The sequence below is a fragment of the Hemitrygon akajei genome, chromosome 6 (genome assembly GCF_048418815.1).
Source record: "Hemitrygon akajei chromosome 6, sHemAka1.3, whole genome shotgun sequence".
Lineage (NCBI taxonomy): Eukaryota > Metazoa > Chordata > Chondrichthyes > Myliobatiformes > Dasyatidae > Hemitrygon > Hemitrygon akajei.
Genome location: NC_133129.1, coordinates 131025096 through 131044412, shown reverse-complemented (window position 1 = coordinate 131044412; position 19317 = coordinate 131025096). Strand labels below are relative to the sequence as shown.

Here is a 19317-nt window from a genome sequence, read left to right as displayed (position 1 = left end):
TTTCTAAATTAAGTTGCTTGGCAACTACAAGGTAAACTGTTAGATATCTAGATAGAAGTCAGTGCAGTTCAGTGTAGAAAGAAACCACACTAAATAAAATCATTCTGTTAATATAGGAACTGATTTATGTTGATGTGCAGAATTTATTTCCTTAAAATTAGATGATACAAACAAATAGGACTAGTGCCTTTTACAGGATATATTAGGATATTAACATTAAAACCAAGAACTGTTGTTGGAAAATGTGCTTTTATGTTCTAGATTTCTCGAAATGAATGCCAACATTGCATTTGCCTTCCTCACCGATGACTCAATCTGCAAATTAACCTTTGCTCCTCAGATTTTTGTATTTTCTCCCCGTTTAGAAAATAGTCTCTGCTTTTATTCCTTACAGCAAAGTGCATGCCTGTGCACTTCCTGACACTGTTTAATTTGCCATTTCTTTGCTCATTCTCCTAAACTGTTCAAGTCTTTCTATAGCCTCCCTTCTTCCTCAACAGTACTTGTGTCTCCACGTATCTTTGTATCATCTGCAAACTTGGCCACAAAGCCATCAATTCCATCAACCAAATCGTTGACATACAACTTAAAAAGAGTGGTCCCAACACAGACCCCTGTGGAACACCACTGGTCACTAGCAGCCAATCCGAAAAGGATCCCTTTATTCCCAGTGTTTTGCCTCCTGCCAATCAGCCAATGCTCTATCCATGCAAGTATCTTTACTGGAATACTCTGGGTACATGCCTTGTTTAGCAGCCTCATGTGTGGCAGCTTGTCAAAGACCTTTTGAAATTCCAAGTACACAACATCCACAGATTCTCCTTTGTCTATCCTGTTTGGTATTTCCTCAAAAAATTTTAACAGATTTGTCAAGTAAGACTTCCCCTTAAGGAAACTGGGCTGACATTGACTTATTTTTGCCAAGTGCCTCAAAGTGTCCTGATGCCTCATCCTTAACAATTAACTACAACATCTTCCCAACCACTGAGGTCAGACTAAATGGCCTATAATTTCCTTTCTTCTGCCTTCCTCCCTTGTCGAAGAGTAAAATGACATTTGCAATTTTCCAGTCCTCCGGAACCATTCCAGAATCTAGTGATTCCTGAAAGATCTTTACTAATGCCTCCACAATCTCTTTAGCCACCTCTTTCAGAACTCTGGAATGTAGTCCATCTAGTCCAGGTGACTTATCTACCCTCATAGCTTTCTGATTCCCAAGCACTTCTCCCTAGTGATGGCAACTACACTCACTTCTGCACCCTGACACTCTCGAACTTCTGGCATACTGCTAGTATCTTCCACAGTGAAGACTGATGTAAAGTACTTATTCAGCTCAGCTGCCATTTCCTTGACCCCCATTACTACCTCTCCAGGGTCATTTGCCAGTGGTCCAATATCTACTCTTGTCTCTCCTTTACTCTTTACATATCTCAAAAACCTTTGATACCCTTTTAATATTGTTCACTAGCTTAGCTTTGTATTTCATCTTTTCCCCTCTTGTGGCGTTTTAGTTGCCTTCTGTTGGTTTTTAAAAGTTTTGCAATCCTCTAACCTCCCACTAATTTTTGCTCTATTATGTGCCTTCTGTTGCTTTAATGGTGGCTTTGACTTGCCTTGTTAGCCACAGTTGCATAATCCTGACTTTAGAATATTTTTTCTTCTTTGGGATGTATCTGTCTTGCACCTTTCAGAATTGCTCCCAGAAACTCCAACCATTGCTGCTGTGTTGTCATCCCTCTGGTGTCCCCTTTCATCAAGACCTGTTTTTGGCCTTTGTCGACCTCTCCAAAGCATTCGATACTGTGAAAAGAGAGCTCTTATGGGATGTCCTCCTCAGGTTTGGCTGTCCCAATAAATTTGTTAACATCCTCCACAAGTTCCATGATGGGATGACTGCTCGGGTAACCATAGGAGGACAAGAGTCCGAGCCCTTCCTTGTACACACACGGGTGCGGCAGAGGTGTGTGCTAGTGCCAGTGCTCTTTAACATCTTCCTCTTGTGTGTTACCAAGCTTCTCCACCACGAGACTGAGGATAGCAGCGGTGTGGCAGTGTACGTCAGATTAGATGGAAACCTCTTTAACATCAGGAGGCTCCACGCAACCACCAAACTCCATAGAGAGCGGGTCCTGGAGCTGCAGTATGCAGATGACTGTGCTCCTGTGGCCCATACTCCGGAGGATCTTCAGACTGTCCTGGCTGTGGCAGGATGGGGCTGACTGTCAATACCACCAAGACAGAAGTGGTTTGCCAATGGAGTACCAGTGTCCCACCCACCCTACCTGCCTTCACTGTTTGTGATGAAAAGCTGTCAGTAGTGCCATCTTTCAAATATCTGGGGAGCATTCTCTCTGAGGGTAGTGGCATTGACAACGATATCCAGTGCTGCATTAAACAGGCATCAGCTGCCTTTGAGAGACTTCAGCGTAGAGTCTTTCAGAACAGGAGCCTTCATCCCTCCACAAGGTCGCCGTATACCAAGCGGTCTGTGTCACCACCCTCCTTTATGGCTATGAAGCTTGGGTAACCTACAGCCGACACATCAAATCTTTAGAGTGCTTCCACATAAGCTGCCTTCAGCACATCCTGGGAATTATTTGGCATGAGTGGGTGCCTCACACTGAAATACTTGTAAAGATCAACTGCAGAAGTATTGAGGCCGTGATCACCCAGCGTCAGTTGCAGTGACTGGGGCACGTGATAAGGATGCCCCCATGTCGGCAACCCCTCAGAGTGTAATACGACCAGCTACATCATGGTCGACGCTCGGCTGAAGGGCCGAAGAAGCGCTATAAGGATCAGATGAAGAATGCTTTAAGGAAGTGCAAGATCAGACCTGAGGACCTGGAGGATGTTGCTGCTGACCGTAACACTTGGTGACAGCTGTGTAGGGATGTGGTTCATATTCTGAAGATGGAAAGAACAACCAGAAGACAGCAGAAGAGAGCCAGGAGAAATGCAGCCATGGTTGCCATCACTACCACCACTACCACATATACATGTCCCACCTGCAATAGAACTTATGGGTCCAGGGTAGGACTGTATAGTCATCAAAGATCTCACCGTTAAAGGAATGGACGTCATCATCGGATTCTGATGGACAACCGAAGAAGTCCCCTTTCAATCAACTTTGGCCATCTCCTCTCTTATGTCTCTGTAATTCCCTTTACTCCTCTGTAATACTGATACATCTGGCTTTAGCTTCTCCCTCTCAAATTGCAGGGTGAATACTATCACATTATGATCACTGTCTCCTAAGGCTTCCTTTACTTTAAGCTCTCTAATCAAACCTGGTTCATTACGCAACACCCAATCCAGAATAGCTGATTCCCTAGTGGGCTCAACCACCAGCTGCTCTAAAAAGCCATCCTGTAGGCATTCTACAAATTCTCTCTCTCACAGGATCCAGCACCAAACTGATTTTCCGAATCTACCGGCATATTTAAATCTCTCATGACTATTGCAATATTGCCCTTTTGTCATGCATTTTCTATCTCCCATTGTAATTTGTAGCCTGCATCCTGGCTAGGCTTGTGTGTAACTCCTATCTGGGTCTTTTCACGCTTGCAGTTTCTTAACTCTATCCAGAAGGATTCTACATCTTCAGTTCCTGTGTCACTCTTTCTAAGCAATTGATTTCATTTTTTTTTTACCAACAGAGCCCTAATACTACCCCCGCTGCCTACCTGAGCGTCCTTTCAATACAATGTGTATCCTTGAATGTAAAGGCTCCTAACTATAATCTTTCAGCCACAACTCTACGATGCCTGCAAAGGAACACCTGCCAATCTCTAACTGCACTGAGGGATTGTCTACCTTATTCCGTATACCATGTGCATTCAAATATAATACCTTCTATCCTGTATCCAATACACTTTTCAATTTTGTCCCCTTTTACACTGCAACTCATCTCACTTACGCACTGCTTCTGCTTATAAACCAACAGCCCTATCACTCCAATTCCCATACCTCCTGCCAAATTAGTTTAAACCCTCCCCAACAGCTCAAGCAAATCTGCCCACAAGGATATTGGTCCCCCTTGGGTTCAGATGTAACTCATCCCTTTTGTACAGGCCATACCTTCCCCAGAAGAAATCACAATGATCCAGAAATCTGAAACCTCGTGCACCAACTTTTCAGCCATGCTTTCATCTGCCAAATCATCCTATTCTTAACCTCACTAGTGCGTGGCACAGGCAGAATCTAGTGGTTACTACCCTGTAGTTTCTACTTTTCAGCTTCTTACCTAGCTCCCAAGTTCTTTCTTCAGGACCTCCTCCCTTTTCCTACCTATGTCATCGGTGCCAGTATGTATCAAGACTTCTGGTTGGTCACCCTCTCCCCTTATAATGTCATGGACCCAATCTGAGACATCCCTGACCCTGGAACCTGGGAGGAATATACCATCCAGTTGTCTCTATCATGTCAACAGGATCTATGTCTTCTACTCTAAATGTGTATTGAACCCACTTCTCTACTCTCTCTTCCCCTATGGCTGCAGTCCTCACGCTACAAACTCAATCATCAAATTTGCAGACAATACAACAGTATCACAAGCAATAGCAAATCTGCATGTAGAGAGGAGGTGCTGAAACTGTCTGATTGATGTAGGGAGCACAACCTATCAGTCAACATCAAGACGACAAAAGAGATGATAACTGACTTCAGAAGGGCAAGAGGTTCCAACCAAGCCCCACTATTCATAAATGATGTGGTAGTGGAAAGGGTCTCCAGTTTCAAGTTTTTGGGATGAACATCACCAAGAAGCTCTCCTGATCCATCAATACAACCTTGATAGTAGGGAAAGCAGAACAGTGACTATGCTACCTGAGGTGCTTAAGGAGAGCTAATCTGCCCCAAAAGTTGCTGGCCAACTTTTATCAATATGCGATAGAGAGCATACTGACATACGAAATGACGGTGTGGTGCTGCAGTAAGACAGATTACAAAGCACTCCAATGGGTGATTAGGATGGCTCAGTGCATCATTGGGACTCAACTGCCAAATCTGGAGACAATCTGCAACTCTCGATGCCTACGACACGTTCAGATCATCATTAAAAGTATTTCATTTAAAGTCATTTAAAGTAAAATTGGATAGGTATATGGATAGGAAAGGAATGGAGGGTTATGGGCTGAGTGCGGGCCAGTGGGACTGGGTGAGCGTAAGCGTCGGCACGGACTAGAAGGGCCGAGATAGCCTGATTCCGTGCTGTAATTGTTATATGGTTATGGTTAAAGACCCATCCCATCCCAGACACTGCCTGTTCAATCTCCTGCCATCTGGTAGGAGATACAAAAGCATCTTAGCCAAGACAGTGAGACTGAACACAGCTTCTGTCCGAGGGCTGTTGTGCAGCTGAATAACGCTACGGCCCAGCTTGCTAATCGCCTTTGAGTGTTAATAATTGTTTTAATTAAGCCGTACCGCAGTAAATATCTGTCTTTGTATGGACTGCAGTAGCACCGCAATCTCGCTGTCTTAAGAAATGGCAATAAAGGTCTATTCTAATATGCACATCAGTAACGGGGAGTTATAAACAAGAGTTAATCAATAGACGACCAAAGAGTGATGTTAAAAGAATGGAATACTTCATTGTGCGTTTAACCGGATTCTAATTTAGAAATAAATTAGATGCCTTTCAAATACATGAAAGGTAAATTTCATAGCTTTTGGATATTCAGTTAGTTTTGCTGAGCAGGTTTATAAGCCCATAGTTCTACAAACTGACTCTACACCATACATGCCTGTACTCACTTTGAATTCTTTTAACAGGAGCGGAGAGCCTTAGAAAGAAGAATCTCAGAACTTGAGGAAGAACTAAAGGTATGAAGTGTTTTAGTTAATGCTCAAACCAAAGCAAGCATCATTCTATGACCACAAACACGAGGAGATCTGCAGATGCTGGAAATTCAAGCAACACACACAAAATGCTGGTGGAACGCAGCAGGCCAGGCAGCATCTGTAGGAAGAAGTACAGTCATCGTTTCGGGCCAAGACCCTTCGTCAGGATGTCCTGACGAAGGGTCTTGGCCCAAAACATTCACTGTAATTCTTCCTATAGATGCTGCCTGGCCTGCTGCGTTCCACCAGCATTTTGTGTGTGTTGAATCATTCTACGAACAAGGAGTAACCTTTTTGAAACATAAAAGATTCTAAAGGAGTTTGACAGGGTAGATATTGACTCTAGTGGGAGAGTCATGAACAGTGCAGTGTAACTACATACCTGCAAAATAAGGCGCTGGGTTATTTAAAACTGAGATACGTAGAAAATTCTTCTGAAAGGGTAGTGATTCTCTTTAATTCTCTGCCCCCTCCCCATCCCTTCTACCACAAAGTTTTGGAGGCCAGAACATTAGGTATACTTAAGATAATGATAGATAAATATTTCAAAGATCAGGGATTTGCAGGATATGGGGAGTTTGTACAGAAGAGTTGAGGATAGAATGGATTAGCCATAATTTTACTGTACAGTAGGTCAGGTTTGATGGGCCTGATAGCTTTCTTGTGTAATGAAAAGATTTCAGGCATGTTTCTTTTTAAATATCTCTGCAGGTTTTAACAGATTTAAGAGCTGACAACCAGAGACTGAAAGATGAAAATGGTGCACTGATTCGTGTCATCAGCAAACTTTCCAAGTAACTGGTCTTCACTTCAACACTTGCACAAAGCTTTCTGGAGTGATGGGGTGTACTGCCACTGGTCTCCATGTCCAGACGCTTGCCTCACCCTCTCTTTAGAGGGATTGCTAATCAAGCCACACCTATTGTTATTACAGTAGCACCTGGACTGCCATCCGTGGGTAATTTGGAAAGGCATGTTCATTGAATTCTGTATAAATGATGCTCATAACCGGTACCTATATAGCCACACCACAGAGGAACAGCACTGCTGTGAGGAATAGTTGTAATGGGAATCCAGAGCCTTTGATGATGACAACTGTCCCAATCAACACACAAGACCACTCTTCACTCATGTGACTTCGATGACAAAACAGCACTTTGTTTTATTCGTAGTACATGACCGGTTGAAGAAATGGACACTTTGTTGGTCAAATTGGAGAGATGGAACGGAGAGTTCTGCTTGACAGGCTCTTCATTTTGAGTTGTTTTATAAGGGAATGAAACAGAAAAAGACTAAAGCATATTTTTTTTAATTATTCTTTCGATCTTCCAGCTACCTAAAGCCTCACCAGTTCCTCCATACTACATGGAACTTACTATAGGGTTGTTCATTACTGACCTCTGCAGACTGTTTTACAGAATCGGGACTTGGAAAGATATAGTTAAGACTTTCCGGCAGTACCCTGTTTCCCAAAAATGTGTTGCACATATATTCATTACCCAGTGAGTATTTTTAAGCTAGTTCCAAACTACCACTGGTTTTGGAAGAGATAGTTTAGAAGGACAGTAAAGCTCAAATAAGAAATAATTTCTGCCAGGAATGTATGCAACCGAGCCAGTGATAAAGCAAGGTTCACTTTAAAAGGAACAGTTCTAATATCAGTTATTGTTATGTGGGCGTTACTTTGTAGTGGCTTGCATGAGCAGAAATGATTATAGGAATCACCTGGAATTGGAGAGAACCTGAAATATTGGCTGTCACTTGTGGCAGATAGAGCTGATGTTGATTCCTGAGCTGGCCAGTTATGAGGAGGGAGTAAAAAGGGGTAAAATCTGTATGCAATGTAATGGTAATGCTTTTGTAAAATTGAGACAAGATTTTCTCCCATTTGAAATTGCACTAATTTTCTCGGCCTCCCCTCAGCTCTTGTACTGTGAAAGTCCCTAATTTTATTATTTGTCAAATCCCCTCTTGCCAAAAATCTCGTCTTTCCTGTATCCTGTACCAGAGAAAAAGAGAACAATTGTAATTTATCAGCTCTTTCCACTTTCCTTGCCAAAAGCAAAAAAAAAGAATGCGCAATATAAACATAACAGTCAGAATGTAAAGAGTCGTGGTACCAAAGTATGTGTTTACAGTGAGGCAATATATTTTTTAGATTATCATTTTATACAGCATACCATGTTATAAAACCCCTACCTATGCAAATTACTTTTCTAGTTTGCTATAGTTCTGAGAAACACTTGTATTTTTGTAGCACTTTGGTGTTTCGTTCAGAAATTTCCCAGAACATAAAGGTTATTGTCGAAGGCACAAGTAGTTCCTACAAGTATGACAGATTATAAGTAATTTGTTTTTAGTGATGGCTGAAAAAAGAATGTTGACTGGGGCATCAATAAAAACACAGTACTTCTCTTTGAATCTAAGTTTCCACCCAGTCTACTGGAATAGGAAGTGGATTTGAGTCAACTTTTCTTCTATCAGCTGGCCCTTCCAACAGTCACTTAATACTGCAGAATTTCAGCCAAGGCTGTAGTTTCAGCTCCTCAAGTGGAACTTGAACAAAAAAAAATCTCTGGAAAAGAGCTGCTGCAGTTTAAGAATAATCTATGCAAGAGTATTAATTTTGTTTGTTCTTTCCTGTATTTGTAGTGGGCACTAATGATCAGTTTTCCAAATTAATGCTCTACTTATGTTGGGGAGTCCCTCAGTTTTGCCTGGATTCCCCCTGGCTACACTTAGTAAGGCAGTGATTTGATTAAACGGCTTCAAGGCCACTGTTCATAATTTGTGAAAGGTTTATCAGATTATACTATCCGATGCACTGATGTTTGGTAGTCAGAGCTTTTGCAGGGATTTCTGCAAAAGGTAATGCTCCTCATTGTTTACCTTCCACTTCAGAAGCCATCACACTTTTATTTTGCAGTCTCTTGTGATAAGTATCCAAGTAGACACCATGTATTCCACTGAAGAGTCTCTTACTGCAAACAGAATGCTAACCATTGAACCAAAGTATATAATTTAACAACCCCGTGAATTCCTTAGCACTTACGTAAATTTATCTCCTTTGGCAAGTTGGCGTAGGAAATTAGAATGTAACCTTTAATCTTCTGAGGATCAGATTTAGAAAGTGGTCCATCAAGAGGACTGGATGTTGCTGCCTCAAGAAACTACAGTATATGCATTACCCAAATGTCTCAGTTGTCTACAGCACTCAGACTTCAGAACTGTACTGAATATATCTATAATGAGTCCTGATGCCTCATTCATCCTTTGGCTGGTAAATTTTCACTGTAGGTTGGAACATTCACTGTCTATTTGTACTATTCAAAATCTGCTGGAAAACTTAATTGACAAGAGGTCAAGGTCAATTTGGCTGAGAAGTCCCATAGTTCCGGAGGTGTTGTGATTTTAGGCATTATTATCTATTAGCTCACTGTTTGCGAGATGCACAATATGATTTTCTACCATTTTTATGCATTATATTTCGAGGTCAGCAGGAGTTGGAATGTCCAGATGCTGTGAAGGGCCCTATTACTGGGAGGGTGGTTTATTAAAAAGATAACCATTTTGCCCTTTAAATGGGTTCCACAGAAAAACTGAATAATTTTAAATCACAGCTACATATAAAGTACTCAGTAACTTTTCTATTTTTGTATCATTAGGAGGCCAGCTGTTTTCATGTACTTGTTCAATATAAACTCAAACCATTCATAGTGGCACTGTGTTAGTGGACATGTTGGCATTAGGCAGAGGAGAGAAACGTCAGAAGAATTGGATGAGAGTGTTTCCCTTGTCTGTCCTGGTTAGACAACTTGAGTAGATATCTGTGCTTACATCTGCCATTGGAAATCCAAGATTCAGAGATCAGCACATTTGGAAAAGCCGAGGAGAAATGGGTTCAGGGCTTCCTTTATGCTATGTGTATCGGGTGGGTAAACACTACACATACTGCATCACTTGTGCAATAATGCTGTGTTTATCGTTTATGCAATAATGTATAAGTTACTTTACTATATGCTTGCCTGCAAATTGCACAAATTCTTGTTGTATAAAAGCCACAGATGTGTTTGAAACCAGTTCTATATATTTCACCTGCCTTTCAAATGTAAACTATATATTCTTGTACATTTTTATGTTAATATTTAAAAGAAAATTGTGTCAGACTAATTCACATCGACCAATGGTTGGAAGTCGATTTTTTTTTTGTCGATAAAATGGAGAGAGAGACAAGCTTCATTTGTGAAGTGTCGTAATGACTTTCCATTACAAGCTACGTGGCTCTCAGGCTGTATCTTCACTACCAAACTTCACCCTTCGCTTTTATACTTGTGATTTACTCTCAGGTCAATGAATTCCCAGTAAAGAGTCCTCATTCTCACGCAGCATTCAACCTCAGGCGTAATTTGCCACTTAATCTTGGGGTTGAAAAAAAGACCTTTCATCCCAATCCTTAGTCTTGAACTCTCTGAAGCCCCTTTTATTTCCTATAGGTTAGTTTTCCCCAACTCATACCCACCCCCCAATTATTTCGATTAAACCTCTTCACAATATAACTTGACTGTTGGCCTGGTTGAGAACCTCCATTGGGTTCAATTTCCATAGTGCTTGACAGACAAGGTGAGCAATTGGACACACACTGTTTTAGGTACTTCTGTACTCAGATACAGTACTTAACATGACTATAAAAGCAGAAGTTCTGAAATATTCCACTTATAGTTGATACTCAGTGTCATGGAGCAGACACTACCCTTTTGCCTTTAGAGTTAAACTAAATCTAGCCCATACAAAAAGGATACTGAAGTTCCCCCTTTCATATGATTCAAGGATGTCAACACTAAGTGCTGACACTCGATGAAGACTGTTAGTCAAATTAAGTTGTATCCATTGAATTTATTTTTCAGGAAATGTTATAAGATTTGAGGACAATTGTTTACTGGTGCTGTGAGGACATTTCCATTTAAAGTTTGCTCAAGAGAAAAACTGAAATCCCCAAGTCATTTATGTGAGAGCCAAACAAGGCACTTTTAAAAAGGTTAATTAGGATTTCGTTGAGTTAACCTATGCTGCGTTTCATCCGGGAATACATAATACTGATAGTAAGTTTAAAAGTAAAAATATGTCTGATTCCAGCACTGACATTCCTCACATTGAGCACAATATGCACCAAAAATAAAAAGATATATTTTACAAAAAAATGCAGACTTTTGATGTAGCTCTTTCTCTTGTGGCTTCCAAATTTTGTGTTTTACTTTAAAGCTATTGATCCTGTCTCCAAAAAGGTATGTCCATGGAACTGATTTCATAGAGGAAAGCCTTCTCAGAATTCTGTGCTGTAAATATAATGGACCACATTAAGCAAGCAAACAGTATATTAGTACATATCCAATTTAAGCAGAGTCCTTTTTGCTCCTCATTTGGCAAGCCAACATAGATCCATCAGCCCTCAATCATGGCCAACTCCCTCTATGGCCTTGTTTTTCCTATCTCTGTTGTAAATATTTTCAGCTTGATAACCCTCTGAACACCTTCCTTCCTCCAGTACTGGTCTCCAATGCAATCATGTTTTCTTGTGCAGCAAGTTCTTTATCATCAGCATGTTTCTGACATTTAATGTGTTTTCTCTCCAAAGTTTCAGAGAGACCTGCTGAGTATACCAGGCAGTTCATTTCAATGCTCACAACAAAACTCATTACATAATCTAATCACCATCCTACGATCAAGCTGACATTTAAGAGGTTCTGTGGATCATACATTCGCCTTGTTCCCAGGGTCTTTCGGTAAGAACCAGGCCCTTCAGCCTACCATGGCAATACTGACTATGAAGTACCCGTCTATACTAATCCCATTTACCAGCCCTTGATCTGTAGTCGGCTGACTGATTCAGTTACTTCTTCCCTTGCTCGCTCATGCAATGCATTCCAGATTCTGAACATCCTTTGCTTGAAAAAAAAGTCTTCAAATCCTCTGAACCTCCTACCCCTATCCCAAAACCTGTTCCATCCATAATCTGTCTAGATGTACCCAGAGAATTGCACCTATAGAACTTCCCTTACTTCTGTTGTGTTCACATGAATTTATTCTTAACCCCGCCCCACCCCAAACCATTGTCTCTCGTTTGCTGCCATTGCCCATGTCATTTTATCTGAGAACACACTATCAGTTTCCACAGGCACATTAATAAGCTCTTCTTTATTATCTCACCCCAGTCTACAGTATTCAACTAGTCTGTGTTTGTTTAGCACCCAGTACGCAAAGATTTGAAATTTCCTCCAACCGGTGACTGAAAAGTTAAAAACTTTCATCTTTGGTGACTACAGTAAACTGTAATTACTACCTTGACTTCATTTCTTTTCAATAGGTACATTTAATGTCAGATAAATGTATACAATATACATCCTGAAATTCTTCTTCGCAAACGTCCATGAAAATGGAGTGCCCCAAAGAATGACAGTTAAATGTTAGAACTCCAAAGCACCCCCAGCTCTCCCTGCCATGCATAAACAGCAGCAAAGTAACGATCCCCCCTCCCACCAGCAAAAACGCATCCGCACTCCGCACCGAGCACTCAAGCGTGCAGCAAGCATCAGTAAGACACAGACTTACAGTAGCCCAAAGACTACTCGTGCACCTGTTATTCAACATACCACAGGTGCTCCCACTCCCTCTCCCTCCTTTCTCTCTCCCCTCTGCCCCCCTCCCCATCCCTCCCTAATAAGGGAAAAAGAGGTGTCCCTGTTTTCACAGCAAGAGAGGAGACAAAGCAACTCGCTGAATAAAAGATAATTTCAGTTTTAGTCTCAAGATGAACTCTGGACCATCTAAAATCATCCATTTCCACTATGAAAACAAAACAACCAAACCCAGCTCATCTGCTGTTGAAACCCTTGTTGAATTTTTCCAGATTAAGATGCATTTCATGTATATCAATTATATTTCCCTACAAGCATCAATGTGGGATTTTTGGTCCTGTAAGTTTCATGATTAAATTTTAATTACATAAAAACAGCATTGTGGGTCACGTGAAAGGTTGTCTGCATAGGAACAGTCACCTGCAGCTTCTCCTCTCCCGTGAAAATATCTGGCCAATCCCTCATCGTAGCTGAAGCTAAATCTTCAGACATCCATGACCAGAGGCACTGTGGGAGTCCCTTCATCAGAAAAATAGTAGTGGCTTAGCATTATCATTTGACAACCATTCAAGGATTGGCAATAAATGCCAGTCATGCAAATGACACGTAGTTCCTGAAAATTTAATAAAATCAAATATTGGAAGGGTTGCAGAACAGCAATGATGGGCTTCCCTCAACTGTCTCAGTTGTTCTACAATTTTTTTGCTGCTGTAATCTAAGCAACTACAGGTACTTTCATAAAACACAACAGTACAGGCCCTTTGACCTATTCCAAGATCAGTCTAATCCTTCTCTCTCATGTAACCCTCCATTTTTCTTTTATCTATGTGCCCAAGAGTCTCTTAAATGTCCCCAATGTATCTGTCTCTATCACCACCCTTGGCAGCATATCCACACACCTACCACTTTCTGTATTGAATAAACCACTACTGACCAACCCCCCCCCCCCCATAAGTTCCTCTAGACACCCTGAAATTATGTCCCTTGTATTAGCAATTTCTGGCCTGCAGTAAAGTCCCTGGCTGTCCACCCTATCATTTTGTACACATATAAAGTTGCTTCTCATCCTCCATCTCTCCAAATAGAAAATTCCTAATTTCCTCAATCTATCCTCATAAGACATGCTCTCTAATCTAGAGAACATCCTGGTAAATCTATTCTGTATCCTCAAAAGCTTCCACATCCTTCCCATAAAGAGACAACCAGAATGGGACAAAATACGTTATATAACTCATTTTATAGAGCCGCAGCGTTACCCCGTGGCTCCTGAACTCAATCCACCTACTATGAGGACCAACTCATTATAAGTCTTAACCACCATCTCAACTTGCACTGCAACTGTGAGTTATCTATGGGCCTGAACCACAAGATCCCTCTGTTCCTCCAAACTGTTAACCCTGTATTTTGCCTTCAACTTTGACCTTCCGAAGTGAATCATTTAACACTTTTCCATTCTGAACTCCATCTCCAACTTCGTAGCCCAGCTCTGCATCATATTAATCCCACTTTGTAACCTACAACAACCTACACTATCCTCAACATCACTAACCTTTGTGTCATCTGCAAATTTACTAACCTACCCTTCCACATCCTCATCCAAGTTATAAAAATCAACAAGTGTAGGGGGTCCCTGTGGAACACTACTGTTCACCAACCTCCAGGCATGATATGCATCATCTACCACCACCCTCTGTCTTCTGTGGGCAAGTCAATTCTGAATTCATGCAGTCAGGCCATAGTGCAAGTGGAATTTTCTCATTCATCGTGAATGGCATGACTTACTACTGAATAATGGTAGGTGAGGAAGTGGGTAGTCAAAGGAAGTAGAATAGATAAAAACAGAATCAGCTCTTCATAGTCCTCTAACTTTTAATTAGCTTTTAATGGATCTTGAACTTGAACATCACATTTTCAATATCAACTCCACACCCTTTGTTTCCCTTAATATGCATTTATAAAAAAAACACAATCCTGTGGAAGAGGATCACTTCAGCCCTCTGGGGCTGCAGCCAAGTGTTGTGACTGTGATCGACATTGCTGGAGATATAGAAGTCTTTATTCATTGAAACAAGCAGGCATTCTTCTGGAGACATTCACAGTTGAAGCTCGCAAACTCAAAAGTAGATCACATTTTTAAACCCTTACAATCAATGGTAACAGTAAGTAATTCAATACAATTTCAAAAGTTGCAATGACATTGTTTACTTCAATACAAACATGAGGAAATCTGCAGATGCCGGAAATTCAAAACACACAAAATGCTGGTGGAACACAGCAGGCCAGGCAGCATCTATAAGGAGAAGCACTGTCGACGTTTCAGGCCGAGACCCTTCATCAGTCCTGAAGGGTCTCGGCCCGAAACGTCGACAGTGCTTCTCCTTATAGATGCTGCCTGGCCTGCTGTGTTCCACCAGCATTTTGAGTGTGTTGTTTACTTCAGTACTTTGGGTTGATATGCAATTCAAAGGAAGCACTATCTACAATAGGAAGCACCTCTGAATGTTCGAATACCTTAGCTGGGACACTTCCAAGAATTTATTTACAATGGTGCAAACAGCTTAAACCTATGATTGCCTGGATTACAAACCAATGAACACAATCCCATTGTTTTAAATTTGGCTGATACATATGTGAATGTCTCATGGTCACCATTTTGCAAACATTACCTCCTAATCTCCGGGCCAACCTGTGCCTTTGGCTTCAAATTGCCATTTGCAATTTACAATTCAAACTGGAAGACTGGTTCATTAGAATTGAATTAATGTCTGCTATATTCTCAGAACTCCAGAATGCTCCCTAACACCAAACATTCCCAGCAGGAAGTTGGCAAAGAGAGCTCTGTAAGTAGTGTTACGAACCCCGTAACTAGGTCACTTACCAGCAAAGATAGAGAGGTCCGTTGAAGTCTGATGGTACTATTTTTAACAGTATTTATTAGTAAAAATACACAAAAATAATATCAATGCAAACATACATTATATACGTCGTCAATACTAAATCTAAAAGTGCGGGTATAATAATAATAAGAAATAAGCTCCATCGTTGTCTAGGGGATAATGTATTGTCCGATGGAAATATAAAGTCACTCAGTTCATGCAGGCTGCAGCCTTTGGGGACCACTGGGTTTTCAATGGTTGGAGAGAGAGAGTGAGTTTTGGGAGAAAAACTTGCCGGCTTTCCTTTTATGATTTCGATCCGTCGGGAGTCCCGTGGGTGTGGCCGTTCACTCGTGGGCTCTCCTTTAACTAAAGCCGTTCTTCCACAGTGAGCCCACCAACCCAGGCAAGGGAAGGACGCACACGAGCCCCCCGCCCACCGGCTGTCGCTATTAAATGCTGTCACGGGATTTCTAGCGTTTCTCCTGGTGCGTCTGAAGGGGTTGTTCCCCAGACACTCTTTTATCCTTACACACGGGGTCTCAGATGTCAATCAGGTTGGGATGATGCAATCCCTCAACCAGCCCACTCTGGTCGTCCCCGGAGGGGCTTCAATAAATAGTACAGTGCTCAATACACAATTCCGTCTCCAAGAGACAATGGCCGTTATCAATGGCTTTGTTTCGCTGAGGCCAGGACACATTCCAAACCTTGTGGATTCTCTCTCATTTCCTGGGTTCCGGACCCGAATTAATAGCGATCTTGCAATTCTCAAAAAGGAGGGGGCGACTTTGTACCCTTCGGCCCCTCAGAGTTGTGGCACATTCGTAACAGTAGCACTTTGGGAAACTCAATTCTACCAATTTGGCTTCTGCACCATTTTTTGTGGATAGAAGGAGAATTAAATGAAGTCCTCTCTCCTTGACCATGTATTTGGGTGAGTTCCAATGAACAGCCAACTGTGACAGGTGGAAAAGCTGCCTGAAATAACCTGAGGCCAGGAAGCTGTCAGTAACCACAACTTTGATCACTGTAGCAAAGCAATCCAGTCACACTGCAGAGGTGTGTGTGAGGTTGGAGAAGGTCAGAAATGTCTGACCATCTAAATGGAGGAATAATGTTAGAGATTGTTCTGCAAATAAATGAACAATTAATTTTAGCCTCCATTGGTCTTAAAAACATGGAGGTGAATATTGGGTATTTCACTGCTGTTGACATCCTTTGGGGGTCTTCACTTACTCAAGAACTTTCCTTTGACAAAAACTCTACCAAAGTCACAAGTCAAGTATCTCAGATATTAACATACAGAAATGGGCATCATATCATTCCATTCTGGCTAATGCTGATTTCCAGCTGCATGAAGCTTTTTAGGAAATTCTGCAAAGGAATTTTTAAACTACTGTAGACCAAGACTCCACACATTTTTAACAGATTACATGTTTTCTCATCCAGCATAATAAATACATTCTGCTTTTCATCGATATAAAACTTGGATCTCCCAAGCATGATGACACAAAGTTTGGAGTTGTTGCGGATAGTGTGGAGGGCTGTTAGAGGCTACAGCGGGACACTGATAGGATGCAAAACTGGGCTGAGAAGTGGCAGCTGGAGTTCAACCCAGATAAGTGTGAAGTAATTCATTTTGGTAGGTCAAATATGATGGCAGAATATAGTATTAATGGTAAGACTCTTGGCAGTGTGGAGGATCAGAAAGATCTTGGAGTCAGAGTCCATAGGACGCTCAAAGCAGCTGCACAGGTTGACTCTGTGGTTAGGGAGGCATACAGTGTATTGGCCTTCATCAATCGTGGAATTGAATATTAGGAGCCGAGAGGTAAGGTTGCAGCTATATATGACCCTGGTCAGACCCCATTTGGAGTACTGTGCTCAGTTCCGGTCGCCTCACTACAGGAAGGATGTGGAAACCATAGAAAGGGTGCAGAGGAGATTTACGAGGATGTTGCCTGGATTGGGGAACATGCCTTATGAAACCAGGTTGAGTGAACTCAGCCTTTTCTCCTTGGAGCGACGGAGCATGAGAGTTGACCTGATAGAAGTGTACAAGATGATGAGAGGCACTGATCATGTGGATACTTTGAGGCTTTTTCCCCACTGAAATGATTGCTACAAGAGGACACAGGTTTAAGGTGCTGGGCAGTAGGTACAGAGGAGATGTTAGGGATAAGTATTTAACTCAGAGTGGTGGGTGTGTGGAATGGGCTGCTGGCAACGGTGGTGGAGGCGGATACGATAGGGTCTTTTAAGAGGCTTTTAGGTAGGTACATGAAGCTTAGTAAAATAGAGGTGTAACAAGTAAGCCTAGTAATTTCTAAGGTCAGGACATGTTCAGCATAACTTTGTGGGCTGAAGAGCCTGTAGTGTGCTGTAGATTTTCCATGTTTCTATGCCTGTTATCTTTCCAGAATCAACTTCAAAGTTATTCTTCTAGGATATTGTTGCTTTGGATTTAATTTTGACAGCTGCATCAGATCTAATAATTCTGGGTATTGATGAGGTGCTGGTTATGAGTCTGCTTAGCTTAAACAAAGTGAGGAGAAGATGAGACCAAAATTCACAAGCTGGGGCAAAGTTGTTGAAATTTCAAACAGAGTCCTAGGTAAAACAGGTGGTTTTTGGTAAAAATCATATTTTACTGAAAAATCACTTTGAAAGTTATAATGATGCTCCAAAAAAAAGTGATATTAATAGAATCTCACTGTATAGGGGCATGGGTTATGAGCAGGTCACCTGTCCTGCTCCTGATATTCTGGCCACTAACTTTCATCCTAGGCACCAAATATGCAATAACAATAATCACAAGTATTCATCACAGGAGAATGAGGAGATGATGGATAGAAGCTACAGGGAGGTAGTCATCCCTAAGTTACAGGAGGTCGGTGCTTGGGTGACTGTCAGGAGAGGGAAAGGGAATAGGCAGCCAGTGCTGAGTAACCCTGTCGCCATTCTCCTCAATAATAAATATACCACTCTGGATACTGTTGTGGGGTGAGGGTTGCTGAAACAACTGGGTCACTGGCAGTCAGTCTGGCTCTGTGGCTCTGAAGGGAAGGGGGGAGGAGAGGAGTGCATTAGTGATAAGGGATTCCATAGTTAAGAGTAGAAGTAGACTTTGTGGATATGAAAGAGACGTGGATGGTATTTTGCCTCCCACAGACTAGGGTCAGCGATATCTTGGATAAAGTCCTCGGCATTCCAAAGGGGGAGAGTGAACAGGCAGAAACTGGAGTCCATATTGGTACCCACGACATGGGTAGGAAAAGGGAGGTCGTCCTAAAGAGAGAATATAGGGAGTTGATCAGAAAGCTGAGAAGTGGGACTTCCAGGATAGTAATCTGTGGTTTGCTGCCTATGCCTCATGCCACTGACAGTATGAATGGAATGATTTGATAGAAGAATCTGTGGCTGAAGAACTGGTGCAGAGAGTAGGGACTCAGCTTTCTGGATCATTGGGATCTCCTCTGGGGAAGCTATGACCTGTGCCAAACGGACATGTTACACCTGAACCCATGGAGGACCAATATCCTTATGGACAGTATTGCTAGTACTGTTGGGGAGGTTTTAAACTAATTTGGCAAAGGGGTAGAAATGGGAGTGATAGGGCTAACAATGGGGTAGTTGGTATACAAGTAGCTGACAATATAGTGAGACAATGAACAAGGACAGGCAGATGAAAGGGCAAAATTGTAGTCAATGAGATGAGTTAAAGTGTAACTGGGGGCCAAGATCAAAAAGGGTGATGAATACACACACTTTATTAGAGCAAGGTAGATAATCAACCTTATTTTGACAAACTTCTATAGATGTGTGGTGGAGAGTATATGGACTGACTGCATCGCAGCCTGGTATGGATACATCAATGACCTTGAATAGAAAATCCTACAGCGGTAGTGGATATGGCCCAGTCCATCACAGGTAAAGCCCTCCCCACAACTGAGCACATCGGC

At 41.8% G+C, this 19317-nt stretch overlaps 1 protein-coding gene across 5 annotated transcripts in view; it reads left to right on the top strand.

The window, feature by feature from the left end:
* Positions 1-11025, top strand: part of LOC140729474 (protein phosphatase 1 regulatory subunit 12A-like) — a 183198-nt gene extending 172173 nt beyond the window's left edge. For all 5 annotated transcript variants that reach the window (XM_073049250.1, XM_073049249.1, XM_073049253.1 and 2 more), the window contains 2 exons: positions 5776-5826; positions 6556-11025. In XM_073049250.1, the coding sequence (XP_072905351.1) occupies positions 5776-5813 (38 nt within the window). In that variant the 3' untranslated portion in view covers positions 5814-5826; positions 6556-11025. The remainder of the gene's footprint in view (positions 1-5775; positions 5827-6555) is intronic.
* Positions 11026-19317: the final 8292 nt, after the last annotated feature.